The sequence below is a fragment of the Eumetopias jubatus genome, unplaced genomic scaffold, assembly GCF_037043125.1.
Source record: "Eumetopias jubatus isolate StellerSeaLion01/CBP00866 unplaced genomic scaffold, mEumJub1_p1.0 scaffold_4, whole genome shotgun sequence".
Taxonomy (NCBI): domain Eukaryota; kingdom Metazoa; phylum Chordata; class Mammalia; order Carnivora; family Otariidae; genus Eumetopias; species Eumetopias jubatus.
The window spans coordinates 14,676,783-14,703,571 of record NW_028274810.1 but is presented as its reverse complement, the minus strand read 5'-3'; the positions used below and the strand labels follow the sequence as shown (position 1 = coordinate 14,703,571).

Here is a 26,789-nt window from a genome sequence, read left to right as displayed (position 1 = left end):
AAAACTGTTGGGTGGAGAGAGGCAGCTCTGTGGTTTTGAGCCGTGGGGGAGCTGGTCAAACTTGGCTTAAATCTGGGTGGGCTTTCTGGAACTCTGCTTAGCTCGCACCACTCAATGCTGACGGTTCCTTTGATCTGCGTTCTTTTAGTTTGCTTGTTTTTTTTCTGTTGATTTTTATGAAAAAGGCAAATGTTCATCAAGTGCTGACTAGGGCGAAGTAACTCATGTAAATCCTCACAACAGCCCCATGTAATAGGTAGCATTGAAGCATGAGAAATGGGTGTTTTTCTGAGTCAAAGATGGTCACATATCAGCAAGTTTCATGTGGTTCTGCCGAATGTTATTATCCTCTTCAGATAGATGACCAAAAGTGGCACAGAGAGATCAAGGAATTGGCCCAAAGTCACACGGCTAGTAAGTGGCAGAGCTAGGATTCAGACCCAGGAGGTCTGGCCCCGGGGTCCGGTCTCAGCCTACTTGGTATGCGTCTCAACAGGCTGAGAACCAGGTGGTCTTTCAAATCTCAGAAATAACCTCAGGGTTTGCCGGAAGCAAGACCCAGAGTATAGACCAAGATGGAGACTGCAGAGATCAAGGCGGTCTCGGAGATGCCACAGCCCGGCTTCCTAGACCCTGACACCCTGAACAGTGCTCCCAGCTGTTGAGAGGGAGGACCCGAAGTTCCCGCAAGTCACTGAAATATCAAAGGGAATCCCGCTGCGTCTCCAAATTGTATTTTTGAAGGCAGGAGAGGGTGCATTTCCAAATGATTTCAACAAGGGTTGATAAGAAAAAAAGACCTCTGCCTAACCAAAAATCCTCACCTGGACCCCAGCCGCTGAGCACTGTGCGTGGCTGGGCCGTGGTGCGGGGTGGAGAGCTGCCGCCAGGTCCGTGCCCTGGGCCCGACTCAGGCCACTGGCCCCAGTGGCAGGTGGCGGGTTGCCCGTGGCCAGTCTTTGCTGAGGACTGCTCTGTGGACAGCACACACGTGGAGACTCTCCCTGGTTCTTTGGGGAGAGGAGAGAAGCCTTCACAGAAGACGCCAGCCTACCCTCGGGACACCCCGAAACCCACCTCCCTGCCCGTTTTGCCCCACCCAAAGGGGATATGGCTGAAATACAAAACCAGTGAGGTCGTGTCCCTTCGCTTTTCTGCACGTCACATGCCTCCTCTCTCATTTCCCCAAACCCAAGACCAAGAGACAGAACCGGGGGTCCTTCAGGCCCCCCATCCTTTCAGTGCCAGGATGGTACTGCTTGTTAGTGCCAAGTTGAACTTATGTGTACATGTGGCCGTGCGTAGGTGTATGTTTAATGAATTAGATGCTGTCATAGAAGACTGGGTGCGTTACCGCCCCTGGAAGACTTTCCTGATTAGTTCTGTTGGACGCTGACCCCTCCCTCTGCATGCTTGGTGCTCAGCTGGCCCTCTGTGACCAGTCCGCGTGCGTGTGTGCGTGCGTGCGCGTGCACACGCACGTGTGCTGACATGGCTCACGTGAACCTGCGGGTCCTGCCTCCCAGATTGCGAGCTGTCCTGGGATAGTGGCTGTGCTTTCTTTTGCCCCCAGACCCCCCTGCATGTGCCTGGCACAGGGTCGACCTGCAATAAACAACTGCCAAGTGCCGGGCCTTGTGCCCAGGAAATGCCTGATACCCGGGTTTCTTTCGAAGCTTGGATACACGTAGAATGTCATATTTCGGGAGGCAGAGCCGTGTGTGGCTTGGGGTCTTTTGGATACTCCCAGCCGGCAAGGCTTGGTCTGGGGGTGCTGGCTGACAACCGGGACCCTGGTGACTGGGGCTGTCTGGCGCCTTTGCTAACAGCACTAGGTTGCTGGCACAACTCTCAGCACAGATCACTCGTCTGTGTCCAGACACGATTTTAATTCTCCTGCTAAATGCCCTGTCACTTAGAATTGAGATTGTGTCTGCAGTGAGGCCAGGGACAGTGAGTTTAATTTATCATCCGGAATCTTTATCAAGATCCATTCTGTCTATCCATTACCATCCTCCCGGCTATGCTTTTCTGAACTGCTAATTTCTCTCTCTCGTTCCTCCCAATTAGCTGTAGATTAATGGTGGTGCCGGTCAGACCCTCTCTCCTTGGAAAGCTTCCAGGCTCCGCTTCCTTGGAGCTGCCTGGTCTGCGGCCTCAGCGTCTGTTTCAGAGGCGGGGAAGGCCGTGCCTGGGGTCTGGGCCTCTGGGGAGCAGCGAGTGAATGAGGCCCACTCCTTCTGGGGCTACTTCTCTGGGGGCAGGAGGGAGTGTGAACAGGTGTCCACACAGTACGTCAGGAGGCGACTAGGTCCATGCAGGACTTGATGGTGGATTCCTGAGAGACGGTACGGAATCTGTCTGTCTCTCTCGGGATCTAACCTTGCGAGCAGTCCTCCCTTAGCATTTCAGATCAGGGGAGCCAAGGGGAAGAAGGGGGGTCCGGGTGGCCAGTGCGTGGTGGGTCACACGTAGGAACCAGACCACTCCTGCAGGAGCACAAGGACTGGCAGCAGTTTGAGGATGGTCAGAGGGGTGGGTAAGACTATAGGACGTGGCTGTCCTCCCACACCCTGGTGCTGTGCTCCAGACACCCTCTGACACTCCTCTCTCCTCCCCAGGTGCCTACCTGGTGCCCTACCTCGTGCTGCTGATCATCATCGGGATCCCACTCTTCTTCTTGGAGCTGGCCGTGGGCCAGAGGATCCGCCGCGGCAGCATTGGCGTGTGGCACTACGTGTGCCCCCGCCTCGGGGGCATCGGCTTCTCCAGCTGCATAGTGAGTCGGGGGCCCACACTGGGCAGGAACAGGCAGGCTGAGGGGCTGCTCCTGGGAATGGGGTTTGCAGTTGGGCCAGGTCAAAGGCAGGGAGGGAGACCCTCCGCATGAGAACTGCTTACAGCCAGCATCTCAAGGCCACGCATTTCCTACATTGAAAGTGAGTTGTGCTTTCTGAAGCAGGACATAATATTTGGAATTGTTACCAAGGATGAAAAGCTGGGACGTCTCAGCTGGAGTTCTCTGCGGCCGGACCGCAGAGAACGTGGACCATCTGGATACCTCTGTCTGCTTACCAGCGCGTCAGCCCTGTGTGAGGGAGGCCCTTCCTCTTTCCTTGATTGAAGAGTATTTGAATTGGGTGAGAGTGTGGCCCAGGAAAAGTCCGCCCTGAGGCATGAGGTCTCGTTGCCAGTTTGCTAGGCACAGGAACAGAGTTGGAGAAGGTCTCAGACAAGAGCCCATGGCTAACCCAGGAGGGGTGAGGCTTTGGAACAGTGGGAGCCAGAGAGGCCCCACTGGCCTGGATGGGGAGCTTGGTGAGGCTCATTCACGGGGCTGGAGGTGAGGCTCTTCTTAGTTCTCTAAGTAAGGAAACTGAGCTTCCCTTAAGGGTAAAGCACATGGGTGCCCCTGCTCACACCTGCTCCTGGAAGGGACTGGGGGAGGGTCTGTGTAGCTCCCGCAGTCCTGCTGGGCTTCACCTCTGCCCAGGTTGACACAGCTCAACACAGCGTCCTCTGCTCGGGTTGGCCATGTGTGTACTCATGAGTGTGAGTGGGTCTCCCCTCAGCGTGAAAGTGCCCAAGCGAAAGAAGTAGGGGTCTCTCTCCCTCTATATTCCCATTAAAGTGTGCTGTAGGAGTGTCTGCTCCTGCACACCAGGGCTCAGGTGACAATGAGACAGCAAGGGGCCCTCAGCTCTCACACTGATCAGCGTAACAGAGCTGGGCCCCTGGAGGTAGAAGGGGCCTCTCAGCATCCAGAGCAGGTACAGCAGATCCCTGTGTGTAAAAGCATTGCTTTCTGAGAAAGCTTTCGGACCCTTAGTCCGAATCTACTCATTCCTCTTTCAAGTAGAATTCTGCCAAGGCTACTGATCGTGTTTCCAAGACACGAGAAGTGACATCTGTCTGGGGGCAGGCTACTGCCAGTACCAAAGAGAGAGCGGCGTCCTAAGAGAAGGGAGGACATAAGACACCAGCAAGACGCATCCGCAGAACCTCAAGTGCACTACAGTCTGGGGCTGTTGTCTATAGAGGCAAAAGCTGTGCCAGCCTCCATGGTCCCAGAGGGCAGCTCTGGAATTGTCATCCTGAGTCATCAGGAAATGATGGGGAAATGCTTTAAGCATCTTAGAAGAATTTCAAACTGGAAAGGATTAACATTTTAAGAGTTCATTGCTTAAAGGAGAGATCTTAATATCTGAAACATTCCTCTGTGGATTCCCTGAATACCAGGTGAACAGAGGATTAGGTGGAGGCCTTCAAAGCCCGTGCCTCATTCCCCCTCCTCCTCCTCCTGCAAGACCTCGAAGTGTTGTGTGTGGTCAGCCAGAGCCTGGGCCTCGGACTGGGAGTGGGGTTGGGGTGGAGTAGCCTGCGGCCTCCATGAGCCCTCCCCCCACCGTGGACCCTTGTCCTCAGGTCTGCCTCTTTGTTGGGCTGTATTATAATGTGATCATCGGGTGGAGCATCTTCTACTTCTTCAAGTCCTTCCAGTACCCGCTGCCGTGGAGTGAATGTCCTGTCATCAGGAATGGGACTGTGGCAGGCAAGTAGGGGACCCCTGAGTAGGACCCCACCTGGAGACCCCAGCCAGCCCGTCCCAGGAAGGGGTTGAAGGAACCTAAGAGGCTTAGGCACAGATTTGGGATTTCATTGACTTGTGTCACCTTGAATAAGACATCTACCTTCTCTGATCCTCATTTCCCATTCTGATGGTCTATCTCCTAGAGTTCTCAGGGGCTTGAATGAAATGAGTGTAGGGAAAACTCCGGAAAGTGTGGCTTTTGTTCAGTTGTTATCAGTGATCCTGTGTTACTCGAATACCATCCTATCTGGAAGCAGCCTTAATTTGCATGCCAGTCTTATAAAAGGCCGGATGATTTATCCCACCTCACAGATGGGTAAACTGAGGTCCAGAAGTGGCTTTCCTGTGTTTTGCACCAGGATCTGGGATGAGAAACCAGATGTCTAACTCCTAGCTCAGGACTTTTCCCAGGGAACTTGAGGCCAGTTCTGCCTAATCCTTGCTGCCCTCCACGGATGGAGGTGGGCAGGGGTGTCATGTGAGGAAATTCAGCTAGATCCATGTGTCCCGAAGCCTCCCGGGCCCCATCTGGAGCCCCATCTGGAGTCCTCAGGGTCTGCCAGATCCTGGCTAGCCCAGAAGGAACACTGGCCCTCCCTGCTACCCGCACTCAGCCGGGGGCTCGCCCACTGCTGCCCTGGGTGGGGACAGGCAGACGAGGTGGCCCCACGGCCCCGCCTGAGGCCCTCTCAGGGCTCAGGTATGTGGGATTGGCTGGGCTACTTCCTCTTCCAAGTAGAATTCTGCCAAGGCTAGTGATCGTGTTTCCAAGGGGGAAACAGGCAGACGAGGTGGGCCCCACGGCCCCGCCTGAGCCCCTCTCAGGGCTCAACAACAGGGCTGTTGTTCCAGTGGTGGAGGCAGAGTGTGAGAAGAGCTCAGCCACTACCTACTTCTGGTACCGAGAGGCCTTGGACATATCCAACTCCATCTCGGAGAGCGGCGGCCTCAACTGGAAGATGACCCTGTGTCTCCTGGTGGCCTGGAGCATCGTGGGTATGGCTGTCGTCAAGGGCATCCAGTCCTCGGGGAAGGTGAGCAGGAAGGGAGTCAGACCCACACAGGGGGCCACAGAAGAGCATGGCAGGCAGGGGGCTGAGGACCCCAGGTTACACCATGCAGGGTCTATTGAGTGGGCTTGGCCTCTGGGTGGCTCAGGATGACGACACAGACCCGCCGTGGAGGCGATGGGCGTGTCACTGCTGCATCATTGTTCCCTGTGAACAACCCACCAGGAGTGGCTAGGAGGGGGCTTGTGGAAAATCAGTGCTTGACCCCCAGCCACCTCTGTGCTCAGATACCTCAGGCCTGCTCCGCAGACTTTAAAGAGAAAGAAAGTTAGGAGTTCGGACCCAGGGACATTCGTCTAGATCCTAGCCCCTTAGGTTCCCAAGCAAAAGCCCTAGAAGAGCCTGCTCTGAGCACTTTTTGATGGAAATCAGCAGCGCATCGTGTGTGAACTGAGGGGCGCCTTGAGCAGGTGGGTGCTGTGAGCCAAGGGGCCTTGGGGCCTCCGAGGGTGGCTCTCCGATGCTCTGTCAGGGCGCAGCCCAGCCAATCCCACACACCCCTTCAAGTAGGGGCCCTTTCTTCTTTGTCATGTACCAGTATTCACGGACTGCCAGGGCTGGAAAGGACATGAGAGACCCTGTGGCTCAATCCATCCGTTCTACAGATGAGGAAACTGAGGCCAGGAGCCGGGAAAGCCCCTCCCCTGAGATCACACAGCCAATCAGTCCCAGAGCTGGAGCGCGGGCCTCGGCCATGTGTCTGAGGCTCCAGGTTCCATAATGGACTTCTCGAGTAAGGAAGCTAAGCCTTGGGAAGGTAGAGTATTCTTGGCCACCACCTCTTCCCTCTCCACAGGCCAAAGCAGTAGCTGAAACTTGAGGGCACTTACCAGGTTCTGCCACACGTACGAACACTTTTGGTCCACAACAACCTTATGAGTTAGGAAGACTTACACCTGTTTTATAGATGCGCAGAGGGAGGCGCGCAGAGATCGAGTGAGTAGCTCAAGGTCACATGGTAGGTAAATGGCAGAGCCAGGATTAGAATTCCGGTGCTCCAGCTCTGGACACACACGCTCTTTCACCTTCAACACCATCCCACCCAAACAACCCTCTTGATTTGTTTCGGTGCAGCAAACAGTCTGTGAGCATCTCCTTCCTGTGTGGCTCTCTGCCGGGCACAGGGGGATACAGAAATGTGCAAGAAATGCACATGCTAGAAAACAGCACGCAGTGTCTAATCACAAGAGGCAGGACCTTTTCTGATGTTTTGGCTTGGGAGCCACGTCTGTAACCTCCCGGATGCCTTCTGTCAAAGGAGCTCTAAGGACAGGGGAGAGCCTTAGGGGGTCCACTGGAGTCAGGGATGGAAAGGCAGGCATGAGACATGAAAAAGTGAGGAGGCGAGAGGAGAGGTTTCTTTGCCCCCTTGGCGGCCTTGGGGGTGGGGAGGCTGCAGGCCCAGCCCTGCCAGCCCTTGGAAAGGGGGAAGCTAGCCCCAGGCCCAGCCATGCTGACTCCAGCTTGTCTGTGCTCTTGCTTCTGCCTTGGCTCGGTGCCAGGCGCACGGTGGGTTTGGCCCTGTGCCCAGGGGTCCTAGGGCTTCTCTTTCTGCTGCCATCAGAGGAGGCTCGTGTGCCCCAGCTGTGAGTGGGGAGGGGGGGTGCCAGCCGCAGGAGACACTCTGCCCCACGGTGGGTCCCTGTTCTCTCTGTAGGTGATGTATTTCAGCTCCCTCTTCCCCTACGTGGTGCTCGCCTGCTTCCTGGTCCGGGGGCTGTTGCTGCGAGGGGCCGTCGATGGCATCCTACACATGTTTACCCCCAAGGTAAGGGCCTGGGGGACACCGACAGCTCTGCTGGGCCCGGCCAGTGTCCTGCAGTTTAGCACTCATAAGGACCTGTCAGGTGTCAGGCAGTCGTCACAGGCCCCTGCAGGCATGCAGTGGGGAAGGGGCATGCACCTGCCCTCAAGGTTCCAATGAGAGGGACATCGCATCAATTTGGGTAGAATCGGGAGAAGCTTCAGGGAAGGGATAACTGGGGAGCAGATCCTATTTCAATGAATGGCCGTCGGACATTGCAGTCAAAGGAACCGCAGGAGCAAGTGTGGAAAAGCACTGGGCACGCTTGAGGCCATGGTGGGAAGACAGGTTTGGCTGGGGCACGGGGGCTGGGAGCACGGGCGGTTTCATCAGTGGATCTATGACAGCAGGAACCGAGGAGATGCCTAAGAGAAGGTATCTCCGTGCTGGGAATCCCAGCTTGTACCCAAATCAGGGGAGCAGTGTTACTGTTTTATTCAGGATAATAGACCACGCAGGGTGTGATTTTACCCTTACCAAATCCATCCGTATCTTCGCTCATTTCACCCCCCCCCCCATAGCCCAGTGAGGGACCACTGTGCACGTTTCACAGGACTATCGCAGGGCCATAGTCACCCTGAAGAGATACACGCAGGTTTCTTGACAGTGGTCTTTGCCACCACGTGGCCTTGCCTCTCTATTCCCCACTGGCCATGGTTGGCATGAGCTAGACCCCTGAGCAATAACGGGATTTCAAATGCAGAATGGAATGCCCTTCAAGGTGCCCCGAGCAATGCACATTAGTAACCCATAAGGGAAGGCTGGAGAGGTCCACCTCCAAATGCCAGCTGATGAGTGAGCAGCCAGCTCATTGGTGAGACTCCAGGCGACGGGCATGGGTCAGAACGCCACCATCTTGAGGCCCTCAACCTTGGCCCTCAACGGTGCCGTGTCACACGTGTGCTCACCCACACCGGTGCTCACACAGGAAGTTCATGCAGACGACACAGGGAGAAGAACCCGGATCTAATGGGGAATCCCTATTCCCTCCCAGCTCTGCTCTGCTGCTGGGAACATCCCCGGATGTTGGGGGATGGCAGTGGGTAAGACACACACCACTCACAGTCATCAGATAGCAAATCCATTGGCCCCAGGCATTCTTGGATAGAACATCTGAGGCTTACAACCATGGAGGTCCACTTCAGGAAGAGCTTAGTGAATCTCCTGACCATGAGTGTGCCTCCCGAGCCACGTGGCTGACGTGAGGATGTTGTGAACAAGTGATATCCGACAAAGAAGAAAAAACGCAAACCTGGTACGTTTGGGGGGAAAGGGCCACGAGAAGAAAGCCAGTGGTTTTTATGAATTACTTCCACTGTATTTCTAGAATAATGATCAATCTAACGTTTTCACTTGAGTCTTTCAGTTATATTTTACTGGACTTGGTGAGGAAACAATATACTCTGGAGGTGTTCACAAATGGGGAGATTTCACCCAGGTCTCCAGATGCGCAGGCCCCTCGGTGGCAACCATCTTGAGAGAGCCCAGTATGGGAGGGATTCATGAGACTGGCTTCTGGTCCCAGCACACACAGTACTGCTCCCTATTTGATTCAGACACTCTTTGAAAACATCTGTTTAATCATGAAATATCACAGGCATGTAAACACACATATATAATAATATAATAAACATTAGAGAGGCCATAAAATATTACAGAGGCCATAGAAGTGCCTTTATATCCTGCCCTGATCCCATGTCCTGGACCTCCCCCAAAGATAAGCACTATCCTGAATTTGGGATTTATCCTCCTAATACACCTTTTAAAATTCGTAATACATATACCTGTATGCATAAACAACGGATAGCATTTGTGCATACTTTTAACCTTTACATAAGTGGCATCGTATTATATGCAACTTCCTGTGACTTGCTTTAGCTTTTATTTTTGCTCAACACTGTAATTTGAGATTTATTTATAGTGCTGTTTGTAGCTCTGGTGCATCCATCTTCCCTGCTCTATCCTCGTCCACTGTAGCACTGAACTGTATTTGTTCATTCTCTAGGTGAGGATCATTTATGTCGTTTCCAGCTTTCACCATGGGGCTAGGAATGCTACAGTAAACATTATTGCACAGCTCTTCACGTGCACAATTTTCCCGAGGGTGTCTGTGTTTAGGTGTGGAATTGCTATCTCAAAGGGTATGCATATCTTCAGTTTTGCTAGACGGTGGCCAAATTGCTCTTCAAAATGGTGGCCATGGGCAACACTCCCACCAGTTGTATAAGAGAGTCCCTGTGGCTCCACGTTTATCAGACTTCCGTTTTTGCTAATCAGCTGGATGCAAGATGGTGGATGTGCACTTGGAACAAAAGAGGACACTCCTTTCCAAAACCTTTTCCTGGATGTTCAGGAAACGGTGTGATGCCACTTTAGCATCTGCAGGGGTCAGAGTCCCCCTGAGGTGAAGTTTAAAGAAAACGAACCCGGAAGGCCCTGGAGGAGCCAGTTACCAAGACCCAGCGGGTGGCCCTGGCCCATCTAGCTCTTGTCACTTTCAGTCTGGGTGGAGCCTGTGGGCTCGTCTTGAGATCTTGCTCACTGAGCAGTTCTATGGGGCAGCTCCTGCCCTTGACCTTGGATAGATGTGTTGCACAGGGAAGGGAAGGCCTAAAGGCCTCAAAGGCCAAACTCTTCCATCAAGGATCCCCTTCACAGCCTGTGCTGCAGGTAAAGCTAGTAATGATGGCTGGGTGAGGCTCTTATTTACAAATTCCTCCAAGTCATCCACAAAAAGGGTGGATCCACTCTCAGTCTTCTGACTGTCCATACGTGGTAGACTACTATTGCAGAGCTGTGACTATGCCAGCGCAGGATTGGTGAGATATGAGGAACCCTGGAACAATTTCAAGTTCTTGACCTCGAACGGTGCTATCGGATGCTGGGTCATTGCCCACAGCTGCCCAGGCTGTGCACTGCTCCGTTTATATTGACCACAATGGGAATGAAATCCCCAGGGGTCATGCCATTTGGCAGCCATGGCAGAGTCCAAGAAGATTTTTGGCCAGGGCATCTTGGAATCCACTTGAAAAAAGCATAGGCTCTCCATGGATATGCTGAATGTCTTCTTATGAAGCCTTCCAACATCAGAAATAATCCAAACCATAGGATCTGGCCTTTCAGTCCATGCCCTCAAGCAGTCCCTGAGTGTGTGACAGATGCAATGTGGCCAGGATACCATGATGACCCACTAACATCTTTGATGGGATAGTAACTCATGTTGATGGCTAATTAAGTTCTTGGATTCCTTGGGCAACTTCTCTCCTGATTACTTTCTTTCCATCCAGTGAAAAACCCAAGTCAGCATGGAGTGCTACAGAATTCACCATGTGACTTGCTCAACACAGAGTCGTAGATTATGGTAGACTTCTCACCACCAGAACTTTCAGAAAATGTTTATCAAAATTACAACTGTTCAAGTCCTTTGGCCCAGCAATTCCACTCCCAGGTACTTGTCCTACAGATATATTCACTCACAAGCAAAATGATCTGTGCACAGTATTGGTCCACTACAGCAAATGTTTTAGTGCAAAAGATTGAAAACAACCTGAATGACCATTATTCATTTATCCCTTCGTTCAGCAAAGGTTCACGGGATGCCTGCTATGTTCCGGGCTCCGTTGTGGGTCCTGGGACGCAGCCATGAGCCAAGCAGACAAATTTCCCAACCCTCCTGGATCTTGTATTTTAGGGAGACAGACGATATAAGATTAAGGAGTTGTTGGGTGGTGTTGTGAAGGAGAAAAATAAAGCAGAGAAAAGAGGATTAGGGACACCAGGGAGAGGGGTTGCTTCAGACAGCATTCAAGGAAGGCCTCCCTGAGAAAGTGGCATTTGAGTAAAGATGGGACGGGTGGGGGAGCAGGCTGTGTGGGTATCTAAAAGTAGCACATTCCATTCCGGAGGGAGTGATAAACGAAAAGGCCTTGAGATTCGATGTGTCTGGCGTCCAATCCAAGGAGGCTAGTGAATCTGGAATGGGTGGGGAGAGAGGGAAGGACATGCGGTCAAGGGGATGGTGGCAGCAAGTTCACGAGGGTCTTATGAGCCAGGTATGACTTTGGTGTTTACTTTTGGTGAAATGGGAGCCATTAGAGGTTCTGAGAAGAGGGGCAACACGATCTGACTTCTGTCTTTGAAGGATCCCTGTGGCTGCCATAGAGAATCTGAGGGGGCAAGGGTGGAACAGGGAGACCTGCCAGAAGGCTCCATGCAGGTGAATCCATCCAGGTTCTAGAATTCATCCAGGTGAGAGGTGACTGGAATTTGAGCCCAGGTGATGGCAGTGGGAGTGATGAGAAGTAGTCGGATTGAGGATATATCTAGGACGTGGGGTCAACCAGATTTGTTGTTGGATTGGACGTGAGGGGCAAGAGAAAGAGAATGGTCAAGGGTGACTCCAAGGTCTTTTGCTTGAGCACCTAGAAGCATGGAGTTGACATTTATGGAGACGAGGTTAGATGGTGAGAGGAGCAGGTTCAAGACTGCTGTTTGGGATGTGGCAGGTCTAAAATGTCTAATAGATATCTAAGTGGAGGGGCGCCTGGGTGACTCAGTCCATTAAGCATCTCTGCCTTTGGCTCAGGTCATAATCTCAGGGTCCTGGGATCAAGCCCCACGTCAGGCTCCCTGCTCAGTGGGGAGCCTGCTTCTCCCTCTCGCTCTGCCTCTCCCCCTTCTTGTGTTTGCTCTGTCGCTCTCTCTCTCTGTCAAATAAATAAGAAATAAAATCTTAAAAAAAAAAGATACCCAAGTGGAGATGTTGAGTAGGCAGTTGGACAGATGAGTCTGCAGGTCAGGTGGAGATATAAATTTGGGAATCAGAATTTAAAGCTGTGGACTAGTGATAGCATCTCACTGCGGGACCTCTCTTCCCCTTGTGCCATTTTTTTTCTGGGAAGGAGGAAGCGAGGGCATCGGTTGAGAGTCCAAATGGTGGAGGGGTGGTGGGGGCCTAAGGAGGAGCGAGCGTGAGGTGACGATGCAGGGGACAGGGAAGGCGTGCAGCACAGCAGGGGGCACAGGTGTGTGGTGCAGTCAGCCAGCACGACTAACTCCTATTTCTCCAATTCCAAGCTGGACAGTTCCTCCTATTTACACCTCTGAAAGCAGGCTATCTCCCACAGTGAGGGGGTACTTAGAACAATCCTGTGCTTTACAATGGATGGTACTTACTGGGTGCCGGGCACTGTTACCCGCACCTTACATACATCAGCTCCTTTAAAGCTCATAATGACCCTTGAGGCAGAGGTTACTCTTGCCATTTTGCACGTGGGGAAACTGACACACAGGGAGGTTAAATAACTCATCCAAGGTCCCAAGGTGTGCATTGTGTGATTTCTCTAGCTATGCTTAGCTGCTGGGGGGCGCGCCCAGAGTCGGTGGAGGGTTGGACCAGGGTCGGGAGGTGATGACGCGGGACGACCATGGAGAGAGGTGGCAGGGGAGTTACGAGGGTAGGTAGCAAGGGACTAACCAAGTGATGGGCCCTTGACTAAGCCGATCAAGAAGGGAAGTTAGGCTCCAAACAGGGTGGGGGAAGTGAAATGTAGGTGGGTCCCAGGGAGGCTGAAGAATTTTTGGAGTCAAGATACTAGAAAGAGTGAGCTGGAAAGATGGGGTGCTTTGGGGTTCAGGGTCCTTAACATTGAGGTCCTCGCTGGAGCATAGCTCTCAGATATGACAGAGGCTGTGGCACGACCTGAGGCCTGGGGTGGAGGACAGGATTGGTGGAAGGGAGGAGCCGAAGGGACTGAGAATCCCGATGGCAGTAGAGCGGGACAGAGAGAGGAAACCGTGGAATAGGAATGATGACCTGGAGGAACGGGCAGCACCCCATCCACCTCCAGGCCCAATGGCAGCACGGACGTGTGCGAGAACAGCCTCCACCCCAGCGGGCTGCAGGGGAAGCCGCGGCCTCAGGCCCACCCTTGACTAACCAGACTCCAGCCAGCGGACCCGTTAATCAGGATCACGGGGCGTATCCAAGCAGCAGTAGCTCTTGAAAGCCCCCGGTGGTTCTGAGGGGCAGCCAGGCTGGAGAACCCCCGAATCAGAGCAGGGAGGACCATCCGGGGAAGGGGTGTGGAGATGGGGGATTTGAGGGATGACAGACTGTGAGTTCCAGGAGCCCTAGAACTCTGTGGGTTCCCAACTCAGCACGACAAGGAAGTGTCGAGCCTGGGGCAGGGCGATGGACATCTCCGGTATGGACAGTAGGGGCGGAAGGGGAGGAATACACACACGCGTAGATATGTATGTTGGGGTCATGTGTGTGTGTTTCACTGATAGACGCATGAAATATCACTGGAAGGGCACGCAAGCAGCAGATATTATGGTCACGTCTAGTGAAGAGGAATCGAGTGTCTGGATACGACGTGGGGGAAAGGAGGCCTTACTGTGCCTTTGTGTGTCCTTTGAGTTTTAAGTCCGGGGTCATCGGTTGAGATGAAAGCCACAGAGTCTTTGGGGGCAGGGGCTGCCCGGCAGAACCTGAGCTGCGAGCGGCTTTGGCATCAGCCTCTCTCTTCGCCACCTCTGGGGTCTTCACCAGGGAGCCCGACCAGCCCCCGGGGCAGGGCGCGTGTTCACCCTTAGAGAAGCGGGGTCCCGGGAGGCCCTGAAGGCCCAGGGGCAGAGCTCCTTGACCCCCACGAGTAGAGGAGGGCTTCTGGGCAGGACGACCAGGGCAGGCCAGCCTTGTTGCCAGAGGGTGGGCTCTGGAGCCAGACAGGCTGGTTCGGATCCCAGCTCATCTCTCCGTGGTCCGGGGGCAAGATCCCTGGGGAACTCACTCCGTTTTCCTTAGCTGGAGATGGGGTGAACCCTGGTAGCTCCCCGACAGCCTTGTCAGGACACCATGGAGGGCTGCTCCTGGCATGCGGAGAGCTCATGGTAAGCCGTAGTGATTATTATTCTCTCCCTCATGAAGGTGACACTGTTCTTGGGCAGTGGGAACCTGGCGCTCCAGTGCCATCTGGTGTCTCGTGGCCCCGGCTGGCTCGCACACCAGCAGGTGCCCAGCAGGGCTGAGAAGCAAGGGCGTGGGCTCCGGTCATGCACCGGCTCAGGCCAGGAGCTCAGGAGCTGCTTGTGGATTCCGAAAGCATCTTCGTGCCGCTGAGTCAAAGGCGTGAAAACACCTTGTTCTCTGTGTGAGGAAGTGACTCAGCCGATGTGCCAAGGAGGTGGCAGGAAGCCCTTGCTGTGTTTCAGGGCATCTCCCCCGCCGCCCCCAAGGAGGGTGCGAGTCTTGTGTTTGGAAGGGAGAGCCCATTTCCCACCTCTCCTCTTGCAGTCACACCCTGACGTGTGGGCTCCCTGAGGTCTGGACATGGGTTTATCTTCTGTGAACACTATGATCAGGACCTTGTTAGAATCATGCACCCCAGAAATCCTGATAGATTCCCTTTGCTTTCTTTTAATTTTTAAAAAGATTTTATTTATTTATTAGAGAGAGAGAGAGTACAAGCAGAGGAAGAGGGAGAAGCAGGCTCCCTGCTGAGCAGGAAGCCCCAATGCGGGACTCGATCCCAGGACCCTGAGATCATGACCTGAGCTGAAGGCAGACCCTTAACCGACTGAGCCCCCCAGGTGCCCCGAGGACCTGTTAGAATTATGCGCCGGCACCCCAGAAATCCTGGTAGAGCCCCTTTAAATTCAAGGAGCAACAGGCATTGAATCCTAAAGGTGCCTGACTCACTTTACCCCCAGCTGAACATTGGAGATCTGGTCATCTCCATCAGCAAGGGAGTCCCTCCAAGCCCCACTGGGGAGGGTGCCCAGGGGCTGCTCACACAGGGCACTTTTCTCCTCAAAGGTTAAGTTTTGGCACTGTCAGATTCTTTTCTGGGGGCCTCATTAATATCAGATTTGGATCCACCAATTTTCTTCAAAATAATCTAGGGATGGGGCATGGCGGTACAGAGGAGACCAAATTGGCCTTATGTTGGTAGCTGTTGAAAACGAGTGTTGGGTACATGGGGGCTTGTTATACTATCTTCTCCATTTTTGTACATTTTATAGTAAATGTTCCATAATTTTTAAAAATGAGGAAAGAATAGCAAATACAGTCTTAACATACAAATAATTTTTGTTCCCGTTCCAAATCATCACATATAAGACATTCCTACCCTGTCCTTTGAGAGTCTGTCCCCCAAGTTATAGGGTGAGCTCCAATGATTCAGTTTGGGATGATGGCAGCCTCCCTAGAGTGGCTGCCAGCCATTTATGGAACTTGGCCCTGAACAGTGGCTGGGCCTAGGAATTTACCCATGTCTTATTTTTAGATTTAGGGAATGATGAAAATCCTAACAATGCCATGTTTGGGTCTCACAGATGATTCAGACCCTTTAGTAAAAACTTTAGTAATGACTGATATAGGTGAAAAATGAAAAATCACCAGAAGAAGATGAAGAAGGGGTGGGGGGTGGAGGACGGGGAAGGGAGAGGTAGAAAAGCAAGAGGAAAGGAAAAGAAGCCAGCATTAAAATAGCCATGCTTTAGAAAGTAGAAGTTTAAAACCGTAAGGATCTTCTTGTCCTAGAAGCCTGCATCCTAGCACAAAAAGGCCAGGACAATTTCACAGTGCCTGGTCTGGTCCTTCCCACTCAGCTCACCTTCAGGAAGCAGCCTTGTCTCTCTCTCTTGCCCCCAACTCTTTTCCTTGCCTTCCGTGTACCAGACATTGCATTCAGAGATGAACAGGAGATGGGCTCCGCCCCTAAGAAGCACAAAGTGTCAAAAAGAAGGCAGACATATAAACCTGATATGCAGGGGTTGCCCAGAGCTGGGGGAGCCCAAGGACCATGACAAGCTCTGCCAGAGGCATCAGGAAAGGCTTCAGAGAGGAGGTGATAATTTGTGCTGGGTTTTGAGAAATAAATAGGAGTTTTGCCAGAATGTGAGTAGGAGGAAGGGAATTCCAGGCAGAGGGAACAGCCTGGGGCAAAGGCCAGAGGTATGAGACCGCACTGCTTTTGAAGAGTAAGTTCACTGCATTTGGAGATAGGGACAAAAAGTGGGAAAATATTTTCCAGCAGACAGTGGAGAACCATCAGGGATTTTCCCACATGCAAGGGAGATGACCAGGGCTGTGTCCATCTCTATCTACCCTCTCTTACAAAATCTTGTGTTCTTCTTCCTGCTTGGGACTCACCAGACCACCCAGAGCCCAGCCATTAGGTCTAGGTTTCTAGCCCAAGGGAGGTGCCTAGGTTCCAGCTGATTGGTAAAACTGGCATGACTGACATTTGTGAGCATCAGTGAATACCCACATGCCTTCCAGGCACAAGTAATCCCTCCACCCATTTCCAGAACTTTCTGGGAAAATCATTTAAGAACCCACCCAGGAGAGGGGAGATACAGAAGGCTTTTCCCAGTGGGACAATGATTACTTCGTTCTCCTTTTTAAAATAATCTTCAAATTTCTGTATAGGCCTCTGTTTCCTTACTCACGATGACAAAATCCAAATAGCCCCGAAAAACAAAAGTTGTTTTTTCTTTCTCCTGGAACTCATATGGCGGCAAAATGACCTGAACAGATGTGAGGCTATTTTTAGTCTCTATTGATTCCCTTGGTGTGAATATTCATATTCATATTCTGCTGCAGAAATACTAATGTGTTTGATTACGGGGCGCTGCCCCAGACCCTGCTGGGGGTGTTATGTAATTATGTGGCATATGCACCACATTACCTTTCTAAAATAGAGTTAGGAACAAGAGCCCAAATTCCACAACCAGTCTGGCCTCAGGGCTTTTAGATAAGGAAACGTGGGCCTGTCCATCCTACTTTTGTAAAGAGGCCATTTCGAGCACAGTGGACCCTCAACAGTGTGGGCTAACCCTACCTCATTTCCCTGGTGTCTCATTCTCCATACTTCACTGTGACCGTTTTAAAGCTCTTCCACCCGTCTGCATGTCCCGACTTCACCCCTAACAGATGATTTGGGCTCCTGCTTTACGGGGTGAACAGGAGCCACCGAGACAAACTCCCTCGTAGACACGGAACATCCAAACCCACCTGCACCTGCCTGTCCCATCCCGTTCTCTTGGCCTGGTCCCTCCATGAGCAGCTCCAGGGTCTCTGATGGGAGACAGCTCCCGCCCCTCCAGACCGCCTGCCCTCCATCTGCTTCTACCTATCATCAAGTCACTGCATTAAAGACAAAAACGAGACAACAAATCAATAGTTTTTATAGCCTTTGCCTGAACCTGCTGTCTTTCTCCTCCTCTTCCAAGGCGAGCTTCTCCAAGGAGTTGATTATCTACTTTACCTTCATTTCTTCCCCTCTGCTTCTCGGCTCTCCTGGCTCCTACCCGACTCGGGCCCCATCGCTTCCTGAACGCGCCGAGCCCCCTGGGACTGGCTCACCCTAGTGTATTTTTCCGGGTCGCACGGGGCCCTCCTCCTCCCAGGCCTGCTTGCTCCCTGTGGCCTCCGATCCAGCCCTCTCTTGCTCTTCCTCCCATCTGGGCTGCCCACCTCCCCTCCCTCCCTTGTGAGACCCCCTCGCCTGGGCCCCTGGCTTGCCTCTTCTCAGCCCTCCACAGGTAGGGCCTCAGTCCCTTCCAGCACACCTGCTCCTCACGAGTTAACATCTCTGGCTCAGCCTCTTCTCTGGACTCTAGACCCACTTGTCTGCCTGCCCACTCGACCTCTCCTCTTAGATAGTGTAAAGACACGTTAAATTCAGCATTTTTGCAGCGAATGCCTTGATCTGCCCTGTTCCAACCCCATCGGGACCTGCCCCTTTTCCTCGGACTCCATCTGCACCCCGCCAGGTAGGTGGGCCAGAAGCGTGGCTGTCGCCTTGGCACCTGACTCTTGAGCATCCCCCCATCTCCAGTTTGTGGCTAAGGTCGGCTGGGTTGCTACCCCTCTCCTCTACATCTCTTAGCGGTTTCCCAGATTAGGTGCTTTCTTAGGACCTTTGGTCTGACTCTTCTGCCTCCCAGCCTCACCTCTACCTCCCCCGCCTTGTCCTTGCTGCTTCTGGCAGCCTGGCCCCTTCCCTTAACTTTACCTGCCCTCCTCTGTCTTGCCTCGCCTCTGGGCCTCTGCACACACTGTTTCCTCTGCAGGAATGCTCTTCCCGCTCTTAGCCTTGCTTTTGTATCTCTCAGATGTCAGTTCAAGGATCCCTTCCTCCCGGGGAAGCCTTCTGTGGCCTCCTGCCTGGCTCAAGTCCCCCTGCTACAGGCTCTCGGAGCTTTGGGTGCCTGGCCTGCACAGCCCCCCCGGTCCTAGTTGCCACTCAGCATCTGTTTGTGGGGTCATTTGACAGTGGCCACCTCTCCAATTAGAATGTCAACTCCCCAGGAGCTGGGACCCTGCCTGTTCTTGCCCTCTATGGCTCCCCATCACCTAGCACTGGGCCTGGCCCACGTAGGTGCCCTGTGTTGGATGGATGAGTCATAGTCACAGGGAGGGCACACGTTACCACGGAGGATGCAGGGAGCGGGGTGGGTGGGGTGGCGGGGGGGTGGATCTCGTCTTCTTAGGGATGTCGGGGCTGTTAGCTCCTGAATGTCTGCGTTCTGGGCTTTCTTGGTGGACCAGAGATGACTTTATTTTGTGCAAGGTGGGGGACCTTAATCTCCCCCAGAGCGCACATACTTTCGGGCCAGGGCTTCATTTGCATACTGACCCTAAAGGCTCTACTCTCATTGTCCCCCTCTTCCTCCCCAGCCTGCAGTGCCTCCTCCGGCCCCCAAGCTTGCCGACACCTTCTCAGCTAGTGGAATGACGCCAGGTGTTCACATATGCCTAGGGAGCTGCTGAGGTGACGGGCGGGTGGGCCTCTGTCCTGGGGGCTAGGGCCATAACATAGCTTCAAGTCCGATGCCTCAGTGTGCCCACGAGGAAGGACTGAGCCACGGGCACACAACGAGGGGCAGCCGGGCCAGGCACCCGGTAGGGCTGGTGCCTGCAGGGGTGGCAAACTCTCTAGCGCCTCCTTGTCTCCCTGGTCTGTCACTTGGGTCGACCTCAGCAGCAGAGGTCCAGGGGGCAATGCTCTGAGGAGTAGAGGTGTCAGGAGACGGTGTTAGGACGTTGTCAGACCATCTGTACTTGAGTAATTTCTCTGCCCCAACAACCAGCTCCGTCACTTGGAGCAAGTAATTTCCACCTTGAGGTCTCAGTTCGCTCTTTCGAAATGTGAATAATAATTCCTGCCCCTCACCAAAAAAAACAAAACAAAACAAAACAAAAAAACCCAAAAAACAAAAAACAAACAAACCTGTCCTGACTAGGTCAGAGGTACTTTGGCAGGATTAATTTTGCTACTTATGTGCTGGGTATTACTTGTTGCTGCCACATCTGATCCTCACAAGCACCATGGGAGGGACACTGTATTATTATTCCCATTTTTCAGGTGGGAAAACTGAGCCTCATAAAACAGGCACTGTCATTTTCCTAAAAGCCTTCTCAGCTATTTGAAGATGGGAGTCAGGTTTAGACCTGGGTCTGTCCAACTCGACAGCCCCGTGCTGGGTCCAAGCCACTGTCCCTGCCTTTGAGGAGCAAACAGTGAAAGGAAAATGGATACAAAAAGCACTTTGGGAATTGCCCCCTGCCCTCTACATGCTGGGGTAGCTCAGGGTTCTGTCAGGTCTGAGGGCACATGGAGGGTCAGGCAGGGGTTTCCCCTCTCCAGGAAGTGTCTGGGTTCTGTGTTTTAAGTTGGGTGGATGGGAGGGGGGGGAGGGTCCTTCTGTGATCTGGAGTATGTCGATGTGTATGAATGAACATTGGTCCTTTTTTTTTCCCCTGGGGAAAGGGAGATCAGGCGGGCAGGAGGGAGAAGTTGGTGTCATTTCTCATGGTTTGAAGTGGAGGAGGTTATCAGGGAGATATCGGTGTTCTTAGTTCTCTGGTACTGTTGTGCAGGTTGTACACTGCACAACTCCAGGAGGCACCATTCAAGTGAATGGCACTCCCTGGAGTTGTGCGCCATGCCTCATACCTAATGGCCCTGAAGCTATTCCTCAGTATAATAGCTCCACGGTAAGCAAAGATGGCAGTTAAAATTGACTGAGAAGTTACTGAGTAAGCACATAGCATTTATTCCATCTTAAGCCTCACAAACATCCTCTGAAGTCGATACTCTCGTTCCTCATGTTCTGCACGTGGGGACTAGGGGGGACGCCCAAGTTCACACAGCCCCAGCTTTCCCACTCTGCCATGCGGAAAGGGGTGTCGTGGGAAACCATCATCTGTGTGTCTCTGGTCCTCCCCCCCACAGCTGGACAAGATGCTGGATCCCCAGGTGTGGCGGGAGGCGGCCACCCAGGTCTTCTTCGCCCTGGGGTTGGGCTTCGGGGGTGTCATCGCCTTCTCCAGCTACAACAAGCCAGACAACAACTGCCACTTCGACGCTGCACTGGTGTCCTTCATTAATTTCTTCACCTCGGTGCTGGCCACCCTCGTGGTGTTTGCCGTGCTGGGCTTCAAGGCCAACATCATGAACGAGAAGTGTGTGGTCGAGTAGGTGGCGTCTCTCCTCCTGTCCGTCTTGCCCAGAGTCGGGGAGTGACCCAGAGTCCCAGAGTCCCCGTTCCCCGACCCCCAGGGGGTGGAGCTCTCTCTGTCCCTGGCCCCTAGGATCCCAGACTCAGGGGCAGAGATGTCTCTGTCAATGGCCCGTGGCAGGGTTGGGGGGGGGTTGTCCTGCCTGGGTATCTGGGAGGCGCCTCCGGGACCGTGCCCACCCCTGCCTTTGTACCTGGCCCTCTCCACTTTGTGCCGCAGGAATGCCGAGAAAATCCTGGGGTACCTCCACACCAACGTCCTGAGCCGGGACCTCATCCCTCCGCACGTCAACTTCTCGCACCTGACTGCCAAGGACTACACAGAGATGTACAAAGTCATCAGGGCCGTGAAGGAAGACCACTTCGCATCCCTGGGCCTCGACCCCTGCCTTCTGGAGGATGAGCTGGACAAGGTGTGGGACAGGCTGCCCTTTTCGGGGTGGGAAGGAAGGCAGACGTGGGAGCGTGGGACCCAGAGACGGGCCTTGGGTGGCTGGGGCTCGCATACAGGCCTCAGAAGGCCGCCTGGGACGCATTCACTTGCTTGAGAAACAGGGACTTGCTATGTATCCAGGGAGGGAGAGAGGAAAGGGATCAGCCAAACCCCTGCCCGGAGGTAGGTTGTCTGGACGAGGAGGTAAGGCAGATGTGCCTATCACAGAAATCACAGGAATTCTACAGAAAGACTTTCAGATTCATTGAATGGGTTTCTGTCTGTGTGTCAGGGGTCGCTGCCATTTGTAAGGCCCTTGCGACTGTGCTTTGTATGTGGCTCACACAAAATAAGCGTTTTCGTTAGTGTTTGCCTCTGCTGTACTCCCTTTGGCCCTCAGGACAGTGCTATGAATTGAGCATTAATATTGTCCCCTGTCCTATAGCTGTGTAGCCTGTAAGTTGGGAGCATTCCCGAGGCTTCACAGCTAGTAAGGGGAGCCAGCGTTCAAATCTCCATGCTCTGAGTCACCCCTTGCTGCTTCTGTTCCCTCCTCCCACTGTCTGCCCTGCAGCTCCCACTGCCACGATGACTTAGCCCCTGGGGTAGAGCAGGGGGATACCGCACCCTCATTAATGCTCAGGCCCAGGGGTGGACACCGTGCTTCTATTCCCATTTGCACAGCTGAAAGTTTTCAGAGCGACTGTTCTGTTAGAGGGGGTAATAGGAGAGAGACATGCCCACAGGGTCTTGGGAACCAGACGGTGCCAAGGCTTCCATGGGGCAGAGCCAGCTTCCTTGAGCCCAGGCCAATCCTGCCCTTCTTCAGCGGAGAACTGATGTCAGTGGGCAGCGTGTGGTCACTTGCCCCATGAGCAGGGGCCCCAGCATTAACACAGAGGCTCTCTCTCGGTTACCCATCGGAGTCACCTGGGAACTTAATAAAACCCAGATACCCAGCTCTACCCCCAGACCAATCAAATCACTGTCTCCACGGTGAGACCCAGGCATTGGTGTTTTAAAGGCTCCAATGTGGTTCCATTAGGCAGCTGAGGCTGAGCGCACTATGTGAAAGTCTGGAGCTCAGGGCTGGGAGCTCCCATAGTTGTGACTGGAGCAATCAGGGAAGACCTCCTAGAGGAGGAAGGTCTCAAGCTGGGTGTCTTTCTAAATGTGAGCATCTTCATCTGAATCACCTGGGGTTGCTGTACAACTCGTAGCTTCCAGATCCCACAGGTGAACTTTTAAATCGGTATCTTACTCCCTGGGGTAGGACGGATTCTGACACTCACCCCAGTTTGAGACCCACTGGTCAAAAGACAAGAGGATTTAGGTGAGGGCATGGATTCCTGTGAAAGAGAGAAGAGTTATTCTTAAAGCCCCAGGGGCAGAGATAAGGAGGCAAGGGGCTCCCAGGAGTGGTGTGGGCCTCACTGAGCCCTCGCCCTCCACCCCGCCCTCAGTCCGTGCAGGGCACAGGGCTGGCCTTCATCGCCTTCACGGAGGCCATGACGCACTTCCCCGCCTCCCCGTTCTGGTCGGTCATGTTCTTCCTGATGCTCATCAACCTGGGCCTGGGCAGTATGATTGGGACCATGGCTGGCATCACCACGCCCATCATCGACACCTTCAAGGTGCCCAAGGAGATGTTCACAGGTAACTCCTCCTGGCAGGTGCCGCTGGCCTGCCGGGCTGCCCTCAGGGATGACAATCAGGATACTCCTCTGACTTTAGACAGACTCCATACTGAGAAGGCTCCCTGCTGCCCGCACTGGGATGCAGTTGGAGCCCGGCTTCTCTCCCAGAGAAGAGCACTCAAGAGCCAGGAGAAGGCTGTCTGGGCATCTGGGCCAAACCTGAGCTGGGGTGCGGCCTCTTCCTAGGGTCATTTGCCCTTCTCTCGGAGGGCCTGCTGAATCCTCTTGGGCAGGGGTGTCCTCCCCTGTGCTGGCCTGCACCCCGTTCCATCTCTGTCATTCCCGGCCCTGGGCTGCTCCTCTCTTAAAGGAGTGGGGAGCTCAGAACCTCAACATCTGGATCCCTCCCCCCTTGAAGGCCTTCTGGGAGGAGGGGTGGGAAGGGAGGGGCCTGGGTGCCCCCCGAGCCCCCCGGGCCCCGCCTACCCTGCACCTGTGCCCCCACACCGGCCTCCCGGCTCTCTGTAGTGGGCTGCTGTGTGTTTGCATTCTTCGTGGGGCTGTTGTTCGTCCAGCGCTCCGGAAACTACTTTGTCACTATGTTTGATGACTACTCGGCCACCCTGCCGCTTACTGTCATCGTCATCCTTGAGAACATTGCTGTGGCCTGGATCTATGGAACCAAGAAGTAAGGGGGACATGGGGAAGGGGTCGGATGGGAGGAGGGGTCTGTCCTCTTCTGACCCCCTGGAGAGTGCTGTGTTCCCTGGGCTGCTTCTGAGTGGGACAGGAGATCACAGAGGCAGAATGTCAGAGCTGAAAGTGCCCTTAGAGATCATTAGGAAAAAATGAGACTCAGAGAGAGGACATGACGGCCCAAGGCCACGTGGCTGTTGAGAGGCAGAGCCAGGCTGAGCACGTGAGCCTCCTGGGTTCAGGTCCTGGCATCACCCTAAACTGCCTTAAGTTACCGTAGCCCCGTACCTGACAACCAACTCTTCAGAGTTCTGTTAACTTTCTTAAGCACTGAGCAAGTATACAGGAGGCCCCTGCTGTCAAAAGAGTTCTTGAACTTCAGCAGCCCGAGGCAGTTTTCAGGTGATCGACATAGGGGTGTGTGACGAGGTGTGGTTAGGGCCGGAAGTGTGGGGTCAGGTGGGGTAAGGGAAGTCAGCGGTAAGGAAGGATTGGGTCTCGTGGCCTGAGCCTAGGGCAGAGCCACTCTCTCTGTCAGCCCCTAGCCTCATTTCTCATTTAACAAATCTGTGAGCCTGGGAAGCCCCAGGGCCAGGCCCCTCCCACTCTCTCTGCAAGGCCGGGGGCTCCCCTGATGTCTGGACGGGGTCTTGGAATCAGGCTCTCTCACGGCCCCGTTACAGCCATGTCCTTCTTACAAGAATGCGGGTGGGGACACCGTGAGACGGGAGAAGCCCCGGGAGCCAGGGCTGGAAGGGGCCCTGACTCTTCTGCAATCTGGTGAAGCCCCTGTGTGCCTTCGCAGAATATTATGTTTAAGTGGGCAAAATAAAATATATAGGATTATATAGGAAATTAATTAAGTTGAAAAATAGCAAAAATACTATTTAAAATCTGATACAGTAATGTATGTGCAGTTTTTTATGTATGTGTGTTATTTTTTACTGCATTAAGTCAGAAGATCTCGCTAGGGTAATCATAATGGTAATTGTGAAATAGTGAGGAATATAATTGATGTTTGTAGGTAGGTTCAGTTGTAATGTGATAGGGAGATACCTGTCATTTAATCAATTGGTGACAAAGTCTCAGGTACTGCTAATATCCCTGCTGTTGCTTGCATTTACAACAGAAAGAAACGCAAGATTTCAGTTAGGTGCTATTCAAGTAGAGATGACTTTTTTCTTATGACATTCATATACACAGCCTGCGGCTATGGTCATCCCCCGCACAGAGCGGGAGGTTAGAAACCCCTAAGTCAGGGCCTCTGGACACTGGGGACGTGCATTTCACCTCATTGCCAGCAGGGGGAGTCTAGGGCCAGGCCAGTGTGAGTGGGGCTGGGCGCCTGGTGAACGCAGAAGTCCTCGGTGCCGGTCCGCCCGCCCGGCATGTCCCGTGGACTATAACATATCCCTGGGTGGGGTGTGACGTGAGGTAGTCGGAGGAAGTTAGCAGGGGACACCAGAGCCTACCCAGAGGTCAGTTGGGCCACCGAATAATAAACTGGGAGCGCTGAATGTGAAGAATGGAAGAGCCTGGGAGGGAGGGACTGGTGGTCAGTGAAGGCTTCCTGGAGGAGGCGGTTGTGGGGGAATGCGCAGGCGCGGCGGGGATGCCAATGCCGGGCCCTCTGTGCACCTGGCAGGTTCATGCAGGAGCTGACGGAGATGCTGGGCTTCCGGCCCTATCGCTTCTACTTCTACATGTGGAAGTTCGTGTCTCCCCTGTGTATGGCTGTGCTCACCACGGCCAGCATCATCCAGCTGGGGGTCACGCCCCCGGGGTACAGTGCCTGGATCAAGGAGGAGGTGAGGGGGGACCTGAATGCAACAGGCAATAGAGAGAAACCCTCATAGGGTAGCTGCTGTGTGCCAGGCCCCTGCCAAGGCCTCTATTTTTACAACAGCCCAGAGAGAGAAGAGGCGTTATCCCCTAGCGCACATGGGGAGACTGAGGCTCAGAAATGTTGACACACTTGTCCAGTTCTAACCCATGTTCTCTCTCCGTGTCTGTGGAGCAGAATCACCCACCCATTTTACAGATGTAGAAACTGAGACCCAGGGGAGCTCGGGCCCTTGACCAAGGGGACCAGTTCACTCAAGTAGCAACCCTGATGGCCTCCATCTCTGCCGGTGCCTGGCCAGGATGGCAGGTGGGGGGCGGGGAGAGGGCAGGAAGAGATGGGCCTGGAGGCCCCGGGAGGGTGAGCTTGTCACAGCCCTCACCCGCGCCCCCCCCCCCCCCCCGCTAGGCTGCCGAGCGCTACCTGTACTTTCCCACCTGGGCCATGGCGCTCCTGATCACCCTCATCGTTGTGGCGACCCTGCCCATCCCTGTGGTGTTCATCCTTCGGCACTTCCACCTGCTCTCCGACGGCTCCAACACCCTCTCCGTGTCCTACAAGAAGGGCCGCATGATGAAGGACATCTCCAACCTGGAGGAGAACGATGAGACCCGCTTCATCCTCAGCAAGGTGCCCAGCGAGGCGCCGTCCCCTATGCCCACCCACCGCTCCTACCTGGGGCCCGGCAGCACGTCCCCCCTGGAGACCGGCGGCAACCCCAACGGACGCTATGGGAGCAGCTACCTCCTGGCCGGCACCCCCGAGTCGGAGCTGTGACCCCTGCCCCACCCTGCCCACCTCTCCCCCCTCATGCCCATCCAACTCCGCTCATCCCAGCCTGGCCTCTCTTTCTAGGCCAGGTCCTCTGCCCAAGGAGAGGGGGTCTGCCCTGCCTCATCCCCCACCCCAGTCCCAGCCAGCTTCCCCCTACACCTGAGCAGGGGCTGGGAGAGACTCCGTCCCCAGTGCAGGCTCCCAACCCGTCTAACCTCCTGAGATCCTCTCACCAAATTGCAGCTGACAAACGGGAACAGTCCAGAAGCCCTGATTCCCAGCACAGGGGAGATGGCAAGTGGCCACTGTAGGGGTTGCTCCCCCCCCACCCTCTCTCCCTGTTACCTGGCACCTGTAGGTCTTAGGTCCTGGGCACCCTCTGTGCTGCCAGCTGGTGGTGAGGGGCAC

The 26,789-nt window shown here is 54.0% G+C and overlaps 1 protein-coding gene across 2 annotated transcripts in view; it reads left to right on the top strand.

Moving 5' to 3' along the window:
- SLC6A17 (solute carrier family 6 member 17) overlaps positions 1 to 26,384 on the top strand; it is a 28,572-nt gene extending 2,188 nt beyond the window's left edge. Inside the window, exons 2-11 of one of the 2 annotated variants that reach the window (XM_028102169.1) lie at positions 2,622 to 2,779; positions 4,426 to 4,552; positions 5,444 to 5,625; positions 7,319 to 7,429; positions 20,713 to 20,954; positions 21,219 to 21,411; positions 22,904 to 23,087; positions 23,597 to 23,756; positions 25,410 to 25,572; positions 26,016 to 26,384. In XM_028102169.1, coding sequence (XP_027957970.1) covers positions 2,622 to 2,779; positions 4,426 to 4,552; positions 5,444 to 5,625; positions 7,319 to 7,429; positions 20,713 to 20,954; positions 21,219 to 21,411; positions 22,904 to 23,087; positions 23,597 to 23,756; positions 25,410 to 25,572; positions 26,016 to 26,384 — 1,889 coding nt within the window. Of the gene's footprint in view, positions 1 to 2,621; positions 2,780 to 4,425; positions 4,553 to 5,443; positions 5,626 to 7,318; positions 7,430 to 20,712; positions 20,955 to 21,218; positions 21,412 to 22,894; positions 23,088 to 23,596; positions 23,757 to 25,409; positions 25,573 to 26,015 lie in introns of both variants that reach the window. The other variant, XM_028102168.1, reaches the window with a different exon arrangement.
- The last annotated feature ends 405 nt before the right edge of the window (positions 26,385 to 26,789 follow it).